We start from the raw sequence: 21,048 nt of genomic DNA, 5'->3' as shown, positions 1-21,048 counted from the left end.
CGGAGTTTCGCGCCACTGCCCGTCACGTGCTCACTTCCCGCCAGCAGGCGCCCAATCCCCGTGCCCCCGGTTATATCATGTGACCACCCCCACACCCCCCCCCCCCAATCGGCAGCAAGGGAGGAACACAGCGCCATCTGGTGTTCACCTGCACCAAACCTCACCAGCAATATTTGATTCAAAGGTTTCAAAGATCTTTTATTGTCACGTGTACCAATTAAGGTACAGTGAAATGCGAATTACCATACAGCCACACGAAAAAAAAGCAACAAGACACACAACTACATACAAGTTAACATAAACATCCCCACAGCAGATTCCCCACATTCCTCACTGTGATGGAAGGCAAAAAAAGTCCAATCACCTTCCTCTTTATTCTCTCGCGGTCGGGGCAGTCGAGCCATCCGTCGGGACGATCCAACTTCCGCTGCCAACGGTCAAAGCTCCCGAGTCGGGGCGGTCGAAGCCCCCACGTCGGGGAGATCGAGACTCCCGAGTCGGGGCGGTCGAAGCTCCTGCGGCTTGGAGTTCCCCGAAGTCGGTCTTTAACCAGAGACCGTGGGTTTAACCAGAGATGTTAAAGTCCGCAAGCAACCACGATCGGATCCGAGGTCGATCCCTGGCAAAGGGATTGTGAGCTCCGGGACGGTGTTCGCAGGCTTCTGTGGTGGAGCTCTTAAAGTTGATCTCCAGCAAAGGCTGTCAACTACTCGATGATAGGCCGCAGTGCGGACGGAGATACGATACAGGAAAAACAAATCGCATCTCCGTCGAGGTAAAATTTAAAAAAAAGTTTCCCACATAAAACAAGATAAACACTAAAAACACACATTTAACACATACTATTAAAACACAAAGAAGAAAAGAACAGACTGTTGGTGAGGCAGCCATTGCTGGCGCCACCCGGTGGAATTCAATGATCATAAGTGATCGGAACAGTCAGGCCAGTCGGCCCATCAAGTTTACTCTGCTATTCAATCATGGCTGATCTCTCTCCCTCCTAACCCCATGCTCCTGCCTTCTCCCCACAACACCTGACACCCTTATTAATCAATGATACGGTATTGTGTAGGAAGGTAGATGTACTGTCACCTTCTCCATAGCTAACAATGATCCATACTACATTTCCTTTTTTCATCGTCTGCTTTGATCTGACTGTCTGAAGTCTCGACCCAAAATGTAATTCATTCCTTCTCTCCAGAGATGCTGCTTCTCCTGCTGATTTACTCCAGCATTTTGTGTCTATTTTCAATACTTTATTGTCACATGTACCTAGGCACAGTGAAATGCTTTGTTTTTGCATACAATACACAAAGTACACAAAAGAGTCGCCACGTTTTCGGTGCCGACAGTTACAAAAGTACTGATCTTCTTACCTGTGATATTACGACCCCCACCCCCATTACCCCCCAGGTAACATTGGCCCTCTCTCCTTCCCGACACCTTTTTGCTGCTCCATCACCTGGTGAAACCCACCGTACTGTAGACGCATATTTTAGCACTGGTTATTGCTTGTTATTTCTGAAAAGGCATATACTAGTTATAACGATATATCAAAAGATCTTCTGAGCCTTGTGTCTGATCAGGGTGCTCGTTGCTTGGGATCATGGGGGAACATGGAAGTCTGACATGTATTATGCTGTCTAATTGAAAATTGAGCAATGAAATTGATGGATAAACCAAAATTGGTTGGGTCAGTTCATGAATACTGCTTGCAGTAAATGTCCAGATTTTTATGGTGTTTTTTGTTAAGGTGGGTATTGCAGAATTACCGGCAGTTTTATATCCTATTAACAAAAAATCCAGCAACTAAGCACAGCGGTAGAGTTGCTGCTTTACAGCGAATGCAGCGCCGGAGACTCAGGTTCGATCCTGACTACGGGTGCTGTACTGTAAGGAGTTTGTACGTTCTCCCCGTGACCTGCGTGGGTTTTCTCCGAGATCTTCGGTTTCCTCCCACACTCCAAAGACGTACAGGTATGTAGGTTAATTGGCTGGGTAAATGTAAAAAAAATTGTCCCTAGTGGGTGTAGGATAGTGTTAATGTACGGGGATCACTGGGCGGCACGGACTTGGAGGGCCGAAAAGGCCTGTTTCTGGCTGTATATATATGATATGATATGAACTCAAAGTAATTTACAATTTCCATAAAAACTGCAAGGCTAAAGTATTACAAGATCTTAGTATAGTATTACAGTACTTAGTAGTACAGTATTTAGCCACAATGCAGCAAATCTAGGTTTAATATTTTTCTATAAATTTCTGAAGGTAATGTTAGTGATAAAAGGACAGCATAAACATTATATATGCCTTGCGGCTCGCAAATAATTTATTATTGTGTGGAGCTCCAAAGAAATGATCACCCCTAACCTAGAAGCTTATCACCTGTAAGCAACTGAAGAAAAGAAGCAGAACAAAACAATGACAGAAATATAATTCATCATGACAAAACAATGAAAGAAATATGATTCTTCACTTTTATTGAGTTACTGCTGGTTATTGGTAAGATTTAAACTTTTCCCACCTCACGAACACTTGGCTAAAAGTATTACTTCACACATTTAATAATTGTGAATAGCAAAAGTCCTATAATATGTTAACCGCTGCAAACCGTAGCAAAAATTCACCTAAATTGGACAGAGCCTCATCACGCTACCTTTTTGCACTTTTAATAGGCTTCTCCCATTTCATCTTGTCAATTCAAATTGAATCTGAAGGTGGTAATTTTCAACTTGGAATCTTAGAGCTGATCTGCACCAAATACCTCAAAACCAGCCTATGCAGACTGAACAAGACCAACAGAACACGTAAAAGGCAGTGGGCCCTGTTTACAAAAAACATCACACAGGGCAGCCCCAATATTTCTAAACCGTTTCTTAGGATTTGATTCAATAGAGCAGTGGCAATCACTATTCTCACATTGGGCAAATAATATGAAGCAAACATTGAGTGCACGCTTGTCCAAGAAATACTTAACTGGCGGCATTGCACAGACATGGAGGATATGATAAAAAAAGCATAGAAAATCATTTCAGATTAGCAAGTTATTAATTATCCAGTTTATTGCAATTAAGTCTAGAATATATTAAAATTGAAAATTACAATAATGTCAATAATCAACAGTAATTTTCTTTGATTTATCACTTGAAATTATGGTTATTTGCAAACCATCCTGTAAATTATCACATGCAAACTAAAGCACATAAGAATTAGGTCTTTTCTTATCCTTTTACTTCTTATTAATTGTCATTACATTAGAAATCGTTAAGAGAAGCTGTTTTTTTAAACCAAATTTCAATATTCAGTCCAATAATCTGATTCAAAATTCATAAAATGAGAATTTAGCAACAAGATGAAAAACAATTTTGGCATTTATTAGCAGTTATCGCTTGTTATTTCTGAAAAGAGATACACCATCATAATACTATATTAACAGATCTTCTGAGCTTTTAGTCTGATCACGGAGTTAGTCGTTTGGGATCACGGGGAAACATAGATGTCTGACGTATATTATGCAAGCCCAAGTACAGCATGGTGACACGTTCCAAGCCTAAATGTTGAGGAAAGTAAAAAAAAAGAATGCTTAATTAAATCTATTTGTAACCATTTATATATTAACAAATGCAGTAACATGACATTACCTATACCACCGCCTGCATGTGGTGGTGCACCAAAGCGGAAGGAGTCAATGTATGATTTTATCTTCTCTACATCTGCAAAGTAAAAATAAATTCTTAACTATACATCAATAAAAGGCATCAAGTAAAATGGTAACCATTAATACGTACTGGATAAATCAAGTCCTGTAAATCAGGAAATATCCCCTCTCCTATGGCCAACCATTGTAACTTGTCTTCAGTGGCTTAATGGCATCAGCAAGCATCCATCTATCTATATACTAAAACTCTTGTTTGTTTGTTTGTTTGTTTGTTTGTTTGTTTGTTTGTTTGTTCTTGAACTACAGCCAAAATGGTACATGATTGCGTGACAATTTTAGGCCCACCTTACTCACTGTCTAATGGAAGAAGTTTCATTGAAATTGGTGTTATATTTTTAAAGTTATTCACATTTAAAAGTTTAAATCTATCTGCTAGGGAAGGGGGAATAAGGGGGGGTTGAGGGAGATGGAGTAGAGGGGGAGGGAGAGTGGAAGGGCAGGGAAGGGGGTGGAGAGAGGGGGAAGGGAGGGGTGAAGAGGGGAGGGAGGAGTGGGGGGGGAGAGGGGAGTGGGGGAGGGAGAGGGGAGAGTGGGGGAGGAGGGGGTGCTGCACCAATGCAGGAAAGGTTTGGGCCCAACGGGTCCACTTGGTCCAGTATTTGCTATTTCTTTCACTATATCGGATAGCAGTTCCCATAACAAATGAGGCCAGGAGACCAGTGCGCCATAATGTTTTCTCTGGAAAGTCAAAGGTTGAAGGGAGACTTGATAGAAGTACTGTATGTAAAAGTTATGAGAGGCATGGATACGGTAGTCAGTCAGAACCCCTTTCTCCCTGGTCCAAAGTCCAACATATAGCATAGCTATAAGATGAGAGGGGAAATGTTTAACAAATTTTATTTTACACAGAGAGCAGTGGGGGCCTCAAACGCACTACTAGGGTGGTGGTGAGGCAATATGATAGTGGTGTTTAACTTTTGGATAGGAACAAAGTGCAAGCATTGGAGGGATACGGATCATATACAGGCTAACTTACTAACTTTCAGGCCAACTACATTCTGGTCCAAATCGCTAATATAGCAACCCAAACAAAAATAAAATTGTAAATTATTTGTTTTTAAAGAAGTAAATACACATACCTATCCCAAGCTTGAGCGCTCGATCAGTTAGGACCTGAGGGTCATGGATTCTCTGGGCACCAGATAAGATCTCCTCTCCTCTCATAAACATGTCGTAGGAGTTGGAATATTTCTGGAATGTTTAATATTTATAAAATCTAATTAAATTTAACTGATTTTGCTAGTAGAAATTATATTCAAGTTAAAGCTCAAGAAAACTGTTACTCACAGGGTTATGTGGATCTGGCATTGTATAGAAAGGTCTCACAGCCAGAGGATACTTATCAAGGATATAAAAGTCTGTGTCATACTGTAACGAAAAAAAATAAAATTATCAGACTTTTTTTATTTACAAAGTAACTTAGTCTTGAGTTGAGTTAAGAAACATTTACATCTCAGAATCCTGACAGACTAAAAGCTATGCACATCAGGTGTTCAAAGGTGCATCTTTAAAAGCAAAAAATAAACTTCTTGAAGAACTCAGCAGGTTGGGCAGTATCTGTGGAGGCAAACGGATGACAAATGCTTTGTGTCAAGAGCTTTAAACAGGACATAGCAAAGAGAGAAGGAAAACCATATGTTGAAATTAGAGCAAAGGGGGACAGAGGTTAATGGGTCATTGGTGGAATCAGATTGTATGTGTGGGGGGGGGGGGGGGGGGGGAGAGGAATGAGATATGGGGCAGATGGCATTTTTTATTGCACTTTATCTGTGACTGCGACACTATATTCTACACTGTGTTTCCTTTCTCTTTTTGCAGCACTTGTATTCGTGCACGTACGACTGCACTTGTGTATGGTATGATTAGCCTGCATTGTACACAAAATAAAGTTTTTCCACTATATCTCGGTACACATCACAATAATAAACCAATACCAATGGAACCAGGTGGAGGTAGGGAGGGGGGGTGGGTCATAGTTCATACAGTGTGGAAACAAGCCCTTCGACTCAACTTATCACCGCAACATGTCCCAGCTACAGTAGTCCCACCTGCCTGTGTTTGGTCCATATCCCTCCAAACCTGTCCTACCCATGTACCTGTCTAACTGTTTCTTAAACGTTGGGATAGTCCCAACCTCAACTACCTCCTCTGGCAGCTTGTTCCATACACCCACCAACCTCTGTGTGAAAAAGTTACCCCTCAGATTCCTATTAAATCTTTTCCCCTTCACCTTAAGTCTATGTCCTCTGGTCCTCAATTCACCTACTCTGGGCAAAAGACTGTGCATCTACCCTATTCGTCTCATGATTTTATACACCTCTATAAGATCACTCCTCATCCTCCTGCGCTCCAACGAATAGAGTCCTAGTCTACTCAACCTCTCCCAAAAGCTGAGACCCTCTAGTCCTCGTAAATCTTCTCTGTACCTTTTCCAGCTTGACAATATATTTTCTATAACATGGTGCCCAGAACTGAACACAATACTCTAAATGCGACCTCACCAATGTCTTATACAACTGCAACATGACCTCCCAACTTCTATACTCAATACTCTGACTGATGAAGGCCTATGTGCCAAAAGCCTTTTTGACCACCTTATCTACCTGTAACTCGACAAGGAACCATGCACCTGCACTCCTAGATCACTCTGCTCTACAACACTCCCCAGAGCCCTACCATTCACTGTGTTGGTCCTTCTATTCTTATATTTCCACCTATTACCTACTAGCCTCAGTCTCAATATACTCTCACCTCCCCCCACCTGGTTCCATCTACCATCATCCAACCCCCATCTGATTTCACTTATCATCCACTGGCATGTTCTCAGTTCTATATATTGCCCATCTTCCCTCTATACTCTCCGTCTCAAAGCAGAGTTTTGACGCACAACATTAACATCCCCTTTGCCTCCACAGTTGCTACTCGATCAGCTGAGTTCTTCAAGTCATTTATTTTCTGCTCCTGATTCCAGCATTTGCAGTCGATCGTGTATCTTTAAAATAACTAATTTTCAATATTATTCCATCAATTTTAAAACTAAAATTACTATCCATTTTTAAATGTGCTCAACACAAAGTTACAAATAGTTTATTACTGAATTAGCTATATTGTAGGTGTTAAGAACATGACTGCCATCTCCAGTACTGATTCTTTATCATTATTTTACTTTAAACCTCTATATCAAGAATTAGTAGTTCATTTGTGATAATGCCAGTAGGGATATATAAACGTCTTTATACGTGCAGATAATACTGATTTCATCTTTCATCGGGTTATGAAATAATTCTGTATTACATAATTTTTCATTATTTTCCTTTTGAAGTTTTAGCAAAGCCAAGGAAGGTATACTTACACTGGTTTCACTTACTCTCTTGGGAGAATGAGATATGTTATGAGATATGTTATGAGATAATTTTATACTGTATAAAATATTTGAACCAATTTAAAGTTAAGTTATTTATAGATCCCTGTCTAAAATAACCTCAATATAATACATTTGATGGGGTCCAAATGAACTTTTATTGTTGTAAGCCAAAACTACTGTTTAACAAACTATCTGCCCACATAAATTCAGTAATTTGTTCCAATTAGTTCATTAAAACTTGTGGCAACTTGGTGGCCATTACAAATACTGAGATAACTTTACACGTTATTAATATTAACCTGATTTAGACGGATATTTTATATTAAAATAGTGATTTTCTTACAAAGAATAACATGATATTCATAAATCTAATATTATTTCCTCCACCCCACAAATAATGTGTTTATCTTTATTACCTTCTCTTTTACCAGGCGACCCAATAGCTTTTCATTTGGAGTGCTGAAATGATAGGAAATATGCTCATAATCTGAATCAGTAACTTTTTAACCATTCATCTTTTTCCATTAATACAGCAAAATCTACAATTACAAAATTATATCTAATTCTACCTTCAAGTATAAAATTGGAAAATCTTATCTAGTTATTACAAATATCTAGTCCTAATAATTTCTTGATAGATACAATTGGATTATACTTTAATAAACAAATTAACGATTAACATGCCAAACTAAGATGATATCTTAATTGATATCATTCTTTAGAAATAATATAAAAATGTCACATATGCTTTAATTCCCAAGGTTACTACTTTTTCAGTTAACATATCTTTAATGCTATCAATGCAGAATAAGATGTATACTGTATGTTCATGTTGTACAGTGCCCTCCATAATGTTTGGGACAAAGACCCATCATTTATTTAGTTGCCTCTGTACTCCACAATTTGAGATTTGTAATAGAAAAAATCACATGTGGTTAAAGTGCACATTGTCAGATTTTAATAAAGGCCATTTTTATACATTTTGGTTTCACCATGTAGAAATTACAGCAGAGTTTATACATAGTCCCCCCATTTCAGGGCACCATAATGTTTGGGACACAGCAATGTCACGTAAATGAAAGTAGTCATGTTTAGTATTTTGTTGCATATCCTTTACATGCAATGACTGCTTGAAGTCTGCGATTCATGGACATCACCAGTTGCTGGGTGTCTTCTCTGGTGATGCTCTACCAGGCCTGTATTGCAGCCATCTTTAGCTTATGTTTGTTTTGGGGACTAGTCCCCTTCAGTTTTCTCTTCAGCATATAAAAGGCATGCTCACTTGGGTTCAGATCGGGTGATTGACTTGGTCACTCAAGAATTGACCATATTTTAACTTTGAAAAACTCATTTGTTGCTTCAGCAGTATGTTTGGGATCATTGTCTTGCTGTAGAATGAACCACCAGCCAATGAGTTTTGAGGCATTTGTTTGAACTTGAGCAGATAGGATTTGTCTATACACTTCAGAATTCATTATGCTACTACCATCAGCAGTTGTATCATCAATGAAGAGAAGTGAGCCAGTACCTTCAGCAGCCATACATATTTTTCATATTTCATATTTCAGATACAGCACGGAAACAGGTCTTTTCGGCCCACCAAGTCCGCGCCGCCCAGCGATCCCCGCATACTAACACTATTAACACTATCCTACACACACTAGGGACAATTTTTAAAAACATTTTTACCCAGTCAATTAACCTACATACCTGTACGTCTTTGGAGTGTGGGAGGAAACCGAAGATCTCGGCGAAAACCCACGCAGGTCACGGGGAGAACGTACAAACTCCTTACAGTACAGCACCCGTAGTCAGGATCGAACCTGAGTCTCCGGCGCTGCATTCGCTGTAAAGCAGCAACTCTACCGCTGCGCTACCGTGCCGCCCTACCGTACCATACCCAGGCCATAACACCCCCACCAACGTGTTTCACAGATGAGGTGGTATGTTTTGGATCTTGGGCAGTTCCTTCTCTCCTCCATACTTTGCTCTCGCCATCACTCTGATCTAAGTTAATCTTCATCTCATCTGTCCACAAGACCTTTTTCCACAACTGTGGTTGCTCTTTTAAGTACTTCTTGGCAAACTGTAACCTGGCCATCCTATTTTTGTGGCTAACCAGTGGTTTGCATCTTGCAGTGTAGCCTCTGTATTTCTGTTCATGAAGTATTCTGCGGACAGTGGTCATAGACAAATCCACACCTGACTCCTGAAGAGTGTTTCTGATCTGTCGGACAGGTGTTTGGGGATTTTTCTTTATTATAAAGAGAATTCTTCTGTCATCAGCTGTGGAGGTCTTTCTTGGCCTGCCAGTCACTTTGCGATTAGTAAGCTCACTAGTGCTCTCTTTCTTCTTAATGATGTTCCAAATAGTTGATTTTGGTAAGCCTAAGGTTTGGCTGATGTCTCTAACAGTTTTATTCTTGTTTCTCAGTCTCATAATGGTTTCTTTGACTTTCATTGGCACAACTTTGATCCTCATGTTGATAAACAGCAATAAAGTTTCCAAAGGTGATGGAAAGACTGGAAGAAAGACTAGGTGCTGAGAGCTCTCTTATACCTGCATTAAGGAGGCAATTAAACACACCTGAGCAATTATGAACACCTGTGAAGCCATGTGTCCCAAACATTATGGAGGGCGCTGTAACTCAAATGCAAAACTAGTTTAACTCTGATATTTACCTTAAATCCTCTTCGTCTCCCATCTCCACACCAGCTTCTCTCAGCATAGACACACCTTCCAAATATTCCAGCCTCAAAGTTGGTTCCAGGAATTTAAAAGGCTCACAGGGGAATTGTTTGCAAACTGTTTCAATCTCAATTTGATTCCTATTCATTTAAAAAAAAATGGTTTGTCATGATTTTCCACATTTTTAGATGACGGCTGTTTAATAATTAATCTAGAACCATTAGCTTTCATTTATTTGTTTTAGCTCCAGCTGTAACAAAGTGTAAATAAATATTTGTAAATGATTAAGTTTTAGGTAATGCTGAGTCATAATGAATGTAATGAAATGTCACAATGTATTAGTTTAGTTTAGTTTAGAGATACAACGTGGAAACAGGCCCTTCGGCACCAACCAGCGATTCCCGCACATTATCCTACACACACCGGGGACTAAATTCACTTACCCAAGCCATTTACCTACAAACCTGTATGTCTTTGGATTCACATTAACACTATCCTATACACACCAGGGACTAAATTCACTTACACCAAGCCAATTAACCTACAAACCTGTATGTCTGGATTGTGGGAGGAAACCGAAGACCTCGGAGAAAACCTACAGGGAGAACGTACAAACTACGTACAGGCAGAACCCGTAGTCGGGATCGAACCCGAGTCTCTGGCCCTGCAAGCGCTGTAAGACAGCAACTCTACCGCTGCGCCACTGTGCCTTTTTGACATTGCGTTTTTGACTAAATATTTTTACTGTGTATTGTCCTGATTATATCACAGGAACCACAATTTTCAATATATGCATGGAACAAGCACAATTAATTAGATGCAGAGTAAATTTTGTTAAGAAACAACTGTATGGCATAACTTGTGGACACTATGCAAATATATTCAATGTTTCTCATAGCAAGCATTTTACAATGGAAAATATTGTATTAAAACTGTATGTAGCTGAATTTCTACACAATTCAGAAACGAAAAGGTACATGGATGATGAAAATGGTCAAGAAATTACAGCTACAATGAATAGATACTTGAATTATTAACAGGCAAATGTTTCTAGCCAACTTGTACCGTGGCATCTTGTGGTTTATAAAAATGACATCACACCATTAATCTTTTTAAGAAGTGCAGATCTTGCAACTTCTGTAAATTAACTGCTAATTTAACTTCACTTTGAATGAAGAGAAAATCAAGTCAGTACATCTTTTTGATGACATGAGAATTGTTAGTCAACCAATCAACCTTCTCTGTTTACCTTTTAATCCTTAGATTTAATTGGTTAAATAAATATATTCTTGTTATTTATAAATGTTGCAGATGCCCTTTTGCTGTCACTGAGCACCAGCTCATGCTTTCACCATTTTAGTGAGCATTTTAAAAAAAACCCTGAACAATGGATCTTTGAAAAATTTGAAGCCATTTGGTCGATCAATCTTGTGCCAGGTTTTTTAATCTTAATGCAATTCAGTAAATTCTATTTCTGCGTTCTTTGCAATCTTTTCCCTTCAATTTCGTATCTTTCTGTTTTTCAGAAAGAAAATTAAATTTACTTTTATCTTCCTTTCAGGCACTCCAGATTAAAATTATTCATTGCATTCAAATATTTTCCCCATGTTCTTTAGCCATTCACATTATTAGAAACAAAGAAAATAGGTGCAGGAGTAGGCCATTCTGCCCTTCAAGCCAGCAGGCCATTCAATATGATCATGGCTGATCATCCAAAATCAGTACCCCTTTCATGCTTTTCCTCCATATCCCATGACTCCATTAGCCCCAAGAGCTATATCTAAGAGAGAATATAATTATTCTCTCTCATTGGGAGAGCTTTTCTTTTTATTATCCTTCTCGAGCTTTCATGATTTTATAAACTCCTAGAAAACCTCCTCTGAACCTATTCTGATCCGAGGACAGCAATCCCTTCACCTGTATAAATTAAGAATCTCAACCACAAAAACATTCTGGTTAATCTTTTCTTATTTTCTATAATGGTTTCCATCCTTTCTCAACAGCAATGTTCAGAATTGCATATTTTATTTTTAAAAAGGACAAATGAAAAACTAAGGTAGACACAAAAAGTTGGAGTAACTCGGCGGGTTGGACAGCATCTCTGGAGAAAAGAAATGAGTGATGTTTCAGGTCGAGACCCTTCTTCAGATTGAGTCAGGGGAAAGGGGAAATTGAGATATAGATGGTGATATAGAACAAATGAATGAAAGATGTGCAAAAAAATAACAACGACAAAGGAAACAGCCCATTATTAACTGTAGGCTAGGCGAAAACAAGTTATTCAGACAATGAAACTCACCAGCAGGACAGTGAAACTAGTACAATGACTAGGTGGGGGAGGGACAGAGAGAGTGAGGGGATGCAAGGGTTACTTGATGTTAGAGATATCAATATTCATGCCACTGGGTTGTAAGAAGTTTACTTTCTCAAAGTGTCCTACTATTTAAATACATTTGTGCATAAAGATCTCTCAGTTCCTGCACTTTTAAAAACAATACCCTTCAGTTTATATTGCTTCCCATTATTCTGGTCAATATACTGCACATCACTTTGCACTTCTCTGCATTAAAAGTCTTCTAATATGTACCCCTCACATTCTATAGTAGATATCCCCTTGAAGTATGTTATACTATCTTCCTCTCTATCTACCCCCACACTTCTAATTTGTGTCTGCCACAAATGTCAAAACTGGCCCCTGTACATTGAAAAGTTAATACCTATTAAGAAAATCAGTAGTGTTGATATTAATATCTGGGAAACTCAGTTACATAACCATGTTCATTCCAATAAATAACCATGCATTCCAACTCTTGTCTGACCCTTGCCCAATCATACATCAGTGTGATCAGATTATTTTTTATTCCATGGGCTTTAGTTGTACTTACAAGCTGATAAAATGACATCTTATCCGGTGATTTAAAAAAAAAAACTGATATGTATTTTTATACCATTGTCTATATTAGCCTCTGTAAAATGGTCTAACTGTTAACTAGTTTATCGTCACATACTTTTTTGAACAAATAAATTTAACTAATGGAGTTCGACATGAGGCGCTGTGATTCACAAAATTGTTCAAAAATTTCACATTTAATCCTGGAATTATATTTGGAACTCAGTTTTAATGAAGAACACATGAGCAGATAATCCAGTTGTGGATGAACACTACTTCGAAACCTATTACTGTTGACGCATTGTCACATTGATGAAGTGCTCATAGCAAAATCTGAGCAAAATTCATATTTTTTGGATAGCATCACCCATCCCCAGCTATACCACATCTCACCTACTGCTAAAATTCTCAACCACAGCTCATTATTTATGGGATTCAATGCTCCTCTGTAAAATCATGCATTTCCAAAAGTCATCTGTTGCATTAATTACTATTCATTCATCAGCTCTGTGCGTATTGACTAATAGTGACTCCTCATCAGATAATACATTGATTTAAAAAAATCTTACCCACGTTTCTAAATCCCACCCTTGCATTATCCTTCTTTACCTCTTCTGCTTTTCTAGCTCTACAAACCTATGATCTCCCAGCTTCATGGGACTCCCTGTTTCACTATCCTATGATTGATGTTTGTGCCTTCACCAACCTAAATCCCAATTCCTCAAGTCTCTCACTCACCCTTCAGCTATTTTTTTTACAGCTTTGTCTTCTGTCCTAAATTGTTCAAAGTTTAAACTGTCTTATCACTCCTGTGAAGTGGAGGCTCAATGCAAGTTGTGGGAGCTGAAGGATAAATATTGGTCTCCAATGGTGAAATCTCGTTACTTTTGAACATTATCTTATGTATGCACATAAGATGGTTAGTGTAGTGTTAATGTAAATGACTGCTTGATGGATGGCAAGGACGATGGGCTGAAAGGCCTGTCTCTGTCTGCACGACGGAGATTTTGATTTCACATCTCACCCGAAGGCAACTTGTTCCTAGCATAGGGCTTAAAGCTCGTGGCAGACAAATATGCCACCTTCTTATTCAGCTCAATAAGCTATATTGTAAATTTATATTCAAGGACACACATATTGAGTGCACATCATTAAATATTTGAAAAAAATGTTTCCTTACACACTCAAATTATATTTTCATATTCTAATACAATAAACTGACTAATTTAAAAATATGAATACAAAGAGAAGTTACTTTACCTGTCTCTCAAACCTTTGAAAATCTGTACCAGAGTATCAGCAATTTCAGTCACCACCTCATGATAGTGATAGTTGAATGCCATCTCAATATCCAGCCCAACAAACTCAGTCAGGTGGCGATGGGTGTTGGAGTCTTCAGCTCGGAAAACTGTGAATGATTTGGGAGAACTTAAGTAATAATTTTCTAAAATTGGTAAGTGTGTTTTAGTAGGAACTTAATGAAAAGTTAAGCTTTGTTTAAAAACAAAATAAATCTGAACTACTGATGACATGAAAACTGAGAATGCAGACAATGAAAATAAAGTGCATCTCATCACACTAATGACATTGTCAATCCAAAAGGGACTCTCAGGTTCAGAGTAGAGGAGTATTTCAAGAATTTGTGTCAAAATCAATGTCATGAAGTCTGTATTATTTTACATTACAAAATAAATAAATATTTATAAAAATTAATATTCTGTACAATCTAAAAATATAGCATTAATGCAACACAGAGGCAGTCATGCCAGAGAAATATACAGTTTGGAATAAGGCCCTTTGGCCCAACTTGTCCATGCCAAACAAGTTGCCTAACTGAGTTAGGGCTCACTCTCCTGCACCAGCCCATGTTCCTCCAAACCTTTCCTTTCCATTACCTGTCTTGTTGTAACTGTACCCATCTCTCCCACTTCCTCTGGCAGCTCGTTCCATATATGCACCATGTGAAAAAGCTGCCCCTCGGATCCCTTCTTAATCTTTTCCCTCTCACCAGAAAATGTAGCCCTCTTCTTTTAGACTCTTCTACCCTGAGACTGTACTTTCACCTTATCTATGCCCCTCCTGATTTTATAATCCTCTATAAGGTCACGCATCAGCCTCCTAGCATCCAGGACAAAAAAACCCCCAGTCTACCCAGCCTCTCCTTATACTAAAACCCTTCAGACCTAGTAACTTCCTTTGTGCACCTTCTAGTTTAATGACATACTTCCTCCAGTAGGTGACGGGAACTGTACACAGCACTGTCCAAATGTGGACCTCACAATGTCTTGTACAACTGTAACATGTCAGGCCAACTCCCATATTCAATACACTGACGTGTGAAAGCAAGTGTGTCAAATACCTTCTTCAATTCATTTGGATTGCTACTTTTGTGAAAAAAATTCCCTGTACCCTGGGGGTTCTGTGTTTTACAACAATGTGCAACACCCAAGCATTTGCTGTGCAATTGCCAGTTCTCACGTGAATTAGCATAGTTTTAATCTATTTAACATCATCCTTAAATGAGCGGAACCCCTAATAGGATCCTCTCACCCAACACAATTCACTCTTTTAATTACAATGTTTAAAGGATGAAGTATGAAACAATGACGTACCAGGTCCAATACAAAACACTTTGTCAAAATCAGCACAAATGCACATTTGCTTGTAGAGCTGTGGCGACTGAGCCAGGTAAGCGGTTGTTTTAAAGTAGGACACAGTAAACACATTGGCCCCTCCTTCACTGGCAGCTGCAAGGAAATCAATAGATGTGATCCTATTATCTCAAATCACCATTTATATCTCGGCAACATGATTATTATTTTAAAAAAGTCTTCTGTTTGAATTTTGCACCTGCACATCTGATTGGATAACTAGTCATTCTGTAACTGTCACCATTTGACATAGTATTTGGAAATTCAGAAAGGACCCAATTTCTTATATAACAAATAATTCAAAATATAAATCACGAAATACTTAACATTGAATAATGTAGCCAAGCATACAATATAACAAATACAACAATGCCTTGTTCATTTCCTGCGTAATCAAAATATATCAGTATGTTAACAAAAAACCCCAGAAATTATCCTTTTCAGGTTAAGCATTTATGAAATGATTTTATCATGGTGCATGCATGACCCTGATGGAGAATCTGATAAGTTGGGGAGTCTGATAAGTTTTAAGCCAATGCTGCAGCTGAACTATGTTGTCTATTCTTTTTGTGCTGGGGTGTTCTTTTGTGGCTGAGACTCAATAGAGACATAAACTATTTTGATAAGGAAATGCTTTCTAAACCATTAAATTTGATGCAACTTTGGTGAATAAGCATTTGAAAAAGGTGTAATGCAACTTACATTCCAAAATTTTGCAGTGCAAACATGAACTTTTATACTATCCTAGAAAGTGCATGCACAGATACAGATGTATGGTCCTTTGAAAATATTTTGTCTGAATTTAATCAAGATGAAATCTGAGTTGCTACTTATTGCTTTGTATTTATTTAATTTAGTTAGTTACATTATTTTTAATTGAAATATCTCAAAGTGACCCTCAAGATATTTTATTTGCACATTTGTCACACTTGGCAGCACCTTTGCTTCCGAATCAGGTGGTTATGGTTTCAAATCCCAACTCAGAAGAGCAGAATACAAAAATCGAACTCAATGTGGAGGAAATGCTTTGTTGTCCAACGTACTAATCTTCAGTTGAGGTGTTAAGCTGAGGCCCTATCTGTCCCAAGAAACTGCATACATAGGAGAATGTCTCTACATCTAGGTCAATCTAAATGCATTTAAATCTAGATACATTGATTATTGGTGACCCCAAAGAAAAACTCTTTCAGCATGCAGCGCGATGTCTTGAGAAAATTCTTAAAGGGAGTCTAGAAAGCAAAACAACAGATGTTAATCAAAACAAAAGCTAGTCGAAGTAAATTAGTTCCTCACCCATAAATAGTTAGGCATCACTTAAAATAGTACTTCCTACAGCTGACCACCTGTACAGTGGAGTGGGCTGAACAACAGGCTCAGAGAACTGAACTCTTATTTAGTTGCATCAAATCAAGGTTGCATGCAAAATTTGCCTGTCGGCATTGTTCCAGCAGCCGTTCACTTCACAAATGTTAACAAGATTCAGAAGAAGGAAGCTGGTTCAACACATGCTAGAAATGTACACACACCCACATTGGTCACGATATTGGAACAAATTCAGCACGTGTGTCGCCGGAGAGCAGCTTCAGAGCAACTTTCCCACCATCTACCAGACACGTCCGGTGTTTAAAATTGCAGATGCTGGAGAACTGCAGTTACATCAGAAAATACTGGAAATGCTCAAATTAGCCAGTATTGTTGAAAACAGAAACAGATTTAATCTTTCATTACATGTTAACACTTGTTCTTCATAAATGCTGCCTGACCTGCCAAATGCTTCCACTATTTTTTGCTTTTTATAAGAAATCAAGCGAATGCTTATGTGGATGAGTGTAGCTTCACTAAGCAGTTCAACACCATCCACGACAAAACACTCCTATCCACCCATCAGCGTATTATACAGTAGTTGGGATATGTGCCATCTACCAACTGCTGTACTGGGCTACTCTGATACCATCTCCTAACCAGTATCTTGGACCACAAAGAAAGATCACATTCAACTGCCTTCCTCACATTCACCTCCTCTAACACAATCATGTGCAGTCCTGAATTGGAAATATATCTAAGATGGATGTATCCTTTATCAACGCTGGGACTGGAACTCTTTCCTGACAGAAACACGATAGACACAAAAAGCTGGAGTACGCAGCGGGACAGGCTGAAGAAGGGTCTCGACCCGAAATGTCACCCATTCCATATATATATATATATATATTCCTTTATTCCTTCTCTCCAGAGATGCTGCCTGTCCCGCTGAGTTACTCCAGCTTTTTGTGCCTATCTTCAGCTTAAACCAGCATCTGCAGTTCTTTCCTGACAGAAACACTGCACAGTTTAAACCTGCGAGTTCTCAAAAGCGCACTATGTCTGTTAATGTGCTGACACTGCAAACAATGCTGATTCTGAAGAATGAATAAATGAAAACTTATTTCACCGCTGGACAGCAGGGGTCACTGTTGTATTAACAAACTAAACCACTGAGCAGCTCTGAAGTTCAAAAACCAAGTCTAAGCAACACATGTCACTGAAACTGAATAATGTTAATAACTTTTTTTTGGGTGGCGGGGGCGGGGGGGAGGTACAGTGGCACAAGTTTTAAACGATCCATACAGGGCAACAAATCTCATCAACAAGACATACTAATATTGTTAAGTAGTCCTGATGATCATGGTCTCATAAATTTAAGTAGCATGTTTCACAGATATGGCTGTGTGGAAAACAAAAGCACAATTCCACCATCAACTGGTTTTGTATGGTCATCCAAACCAATGGCATATCATGATGACCATGAGAGCTCTGTGACTCTCTCTCCTCAATATGCTGCCAGAGTATTGCCAACATTTTCTGTTTTTAAGCTCACGTTGAGTCATATTAGATTGTTATGTCTAAAGAAAAATGCCCTTGAAATATTTAATTTCTTTAGTACAGATGAGACCTTTGCAGACGGTCCGAGAATCAATTCCCCGAGTTTACTGTTGAGGAATTCGAGATGGACTGAGTTTTGTCCTGAGCTCTGATAGACTCTAAAGGGGTTAATCGTTGAAGTTCAGGACTTCCATATTTCACTAACTATCCGCAGATGTAACACACACACTTAAAAGACAAGAAACCACTCAGAATTCAAAGTATTGGAACAACAGAATTTGGGTCAATATGTTTACAATACATTTTTATCCTTGTGTCTTTACAATGCAACATTCGAGTTTCTAATTCTTCATAATACTGCATACAAATTATCTATGGCCTATTTACAAATGAAAAATAAAACGTTATATACCTGATATAATTTTTGGAGTTTGGACTTCTACAAACTCCCTTTTGATTAATGTTTCACGGAATAGTTGGCATACACCAGACTGCAGTCGAAAGATGGATTGACTGGTCGTGGTCTGCAATAAAGACAAAGCGACAGCTTTTTATTGAGATTTTAAAACATAATAATCTAATATCTAATCACTACAGTTTATAACCAATTTATTTTCCTCAGTGAAATGTAAAAACAAGGAACAAAAGAAGACACGGAGTGCTGGAGTAGCTCAGCAGGTCAAGCGACATCTCAGGAGAACATGAAAAGGTGAGATCCTTCTTCAGCAGTCTGAATAAAGATCCCGAACTAAAATGTCACCTATCCATGTTATTCTGAGATGCTGCCTGAAGAAGGGTCTCGACCCGAAAAGTCACCCATTCCTTCTCTCCCGACATGCTGCCTGACCTGCTGAGTTACTCCAGCATTTTGTGAATAAATCGATTTGTACCAGCATCTGCAGTTATTTTCTTATATTATTCTGAGATGCTGCCTGACCCACGCCATGCTACTCCGCGTGTCTTTTATTATCTGTGTCTTTTATTTTCATCGGGTTCCAATACAAGGGTGAGCACGGTGGTGCGGCGGTAGAGTTGCTGCCTTGCAGCGCTTTGAGCGCCAGAGACGCGGGTTCGGTCCCGACTACAGGTGCTGTCTGTACGGAGTTTGTATGTTCTCCCCGTGACCGCGTGGGTTTTCTCCGAGATCTTCGGTTTCCTCCCACACTCCAAAGACCTACGGGTTTGCAGGTTAATTGGCTTGGTACAAGTGTAAATTGTTCCTAAGGCATGTAGTATAGTGTTAATGTGCGGGGATTGCTGGTCGCACGGACTCGGTGGGCCTAAGGGCCTGTTTCCGTGCAGTATCTCTAAACTAAACTAAACTAAAAGAATTATAATCAAAAAGTGTTATTGATGCAACCTTAAACTAGTCAGTGTAAAATTCCTAATTGATATTTTCATACAAATTTGAGATTGTCATTGTTACGAATGAAAATATTTATGGCTTTAGTTCGGGCAGAATCCACCAAGAAAATTATAAAAGTAATTGTGAATGGTCATACCTAACAACATTTGCGATAACTAAAGCAAATTAGCCAGGAAGGTGTCTTGCAAAATTGATAATATTTTTTATTGACTTCAGGCACTTAAACGTGTAGCTATTCCTAACCTAGGTGTCAGAGAGCGTTGCTTTCCTGCAAGCGTCCACCAGTTAGGGTCGTGACAGCAAAACATTTGAGAAAGCCAAAGTTTGGCTTACTCCAGCTTAACTGGGGTAACTGTTCATTATATCTGTAAAGCTCCAAATAAGAGTCACACCCAAACTTAACAGTGCAATAACTGTTGAATAATTGAGATATGGGGCGCATGATTGCAAAAATTTAATATTCAAATCTTTCATGCAAGAAACATAAACAATACGCACAGCTTATGACTGACGTAGTTTAGCACATAACATAAAGTGTACTTGGTTTCCTTTCAAAACCACACAAACACCAGTTGTTGTCACGAAGCTGAAAACAGATTCACTGTTTGTCAGATGATCAGAAACAGAATGAAAACCACTATGTTTAAAAAAATATATATCCATGAAATCTGGACAATGACACAACAACAGAGTGGCCCTGGCAGTGCTGTTGCCTCATAGCACCAGAGACCCAGGTACGATCCTGACTTTTGGGTGCTGTCTGAGTGGAGTGTGCAATGTTCTCCCTGGGATCTCATGTGTTTCCACCCAGTGCTCTGGTTTCCTCCCGCATTCCGAAGACCTTGTTGGTAATTGTCCTCTGTAAATTGCGCCTAATTTGTCGGGCGTCATGAATTCAATCAAAACCACCATTGATTGCGGGTTCTTTAATTAGTGGTGGACTATTACTTGAACCTTTGCAATCTACTGATTTAGAAGGATGAGGGGGGATCTTATTGAAACATATAAGATAATTAGGGGATTGGACACATTAGAGGCAGATAACATGTTCCCAATGTTGGGGGAGTCCAGAACAAGGGGCCACAGTTTGAGAATAAGGGGTAGGCCATTTAGAACGGAGATGAGGAAGAACTTTTTCAGTCAGAGGGTGGTGAAGGTGTGGAATTCTCTGCCTCAGAAGGCAGTGGAGGCCAGTTCGTTGGATGCTTTCAAGAGAGAGCTGGATAGAGCTCTTAAGGATAGCGGAGTGAGGGGGTATGGGGAGAAGGCAGGAACGGGGTACTGATTGAGAGTGATCAGCCATGATCGCATTGAATGGCGGTGCTGGCTCGAAGGGCTGAATGGCCTACTCCTGCACCTATTGTCTATTGTCTATTGTCTATTGTCTAAATTACCCAAATAGAAATAAAATATTAATTCAAACCTTAAAGTGACAGTAACATAGTGCACTCACAGTATTCTCACAACATGACTTGAATATTTAATATATTTTTGGACCTGAAGCTCAG

General features: G+C 39.1%; 1 protein-coding gene across 1 annotated transcript in view; it reads right to left on the bottom strand.

Annotated features, from left to right (window-relative positions):
* Positions 1–1,430: 1,430 nt before the first annotated feature.
* dars1 (aspartyl-tRNA synthetase 1) overlaps positions 1,431–21,048 on the bottom strand; it is a 50,383-nt gene continuing 30,765 nt past the window's right edge. Inside the window, exons 10-18 of the mRNA XM_078403393.1 lie at positions 18,587–18,698; positions 15,274–15,408; positions 13,922–14,069; positions 9,765–9,911; positions 7,499–7,541; positions 5,006–5,086; positions 4,798–4,909; positions 3,642–3,713; positions 1,431–3,550 (exon numbers count right to left, since the gene is read on the bottom strand). Of these exons, the coding sequence (XP_078259519.1) occupies positions 3,459–3,550; positions 3,642–3,713; positions 4,798–4,909; positions 5,006–5,086; positions 7,499–7,541; positions 9,765–9,911; positions 13,922–14,069; positions 15,274–15,408; positions 18,587–18,698 (942 nt within the window). The 3' untranslated portion in view covers positions 1,431–3,458. The remainder of the gene's footprint in view (positions 3,551–3,641; positions 3,714–4,797; positions 4,910–5,005; positions 5,087–7,498; positions 7,542–9,764; positions 9,912–13,921; positions 14,070–15,273; positions 15,409–18,586; positions 18,699–21,048) is intronic.

This window comes from Rhinoraja longicauda, chromosome 8 (assembly GCF_053455715.1).
Source record: "Rhinoraja longicauda isolate Sanriku21f chromosome 8, sRhiLon1.1, whole genome shotgun sequence".
In the NCBI taxonomy this organism is placed as follows: domain Eukaryota; kingdom Metazoa; phylum Chordata; class Chondrichthyes; order Rajiformes; family Arhynchobatidae; genus Rhinoraja; species Rhinoraja longicauda.
The sequence above is the reverse complement of the archived record's forward strand: the minus strand, read 5'-3'. Positions and strand labels throughout refer to the sequence as shown.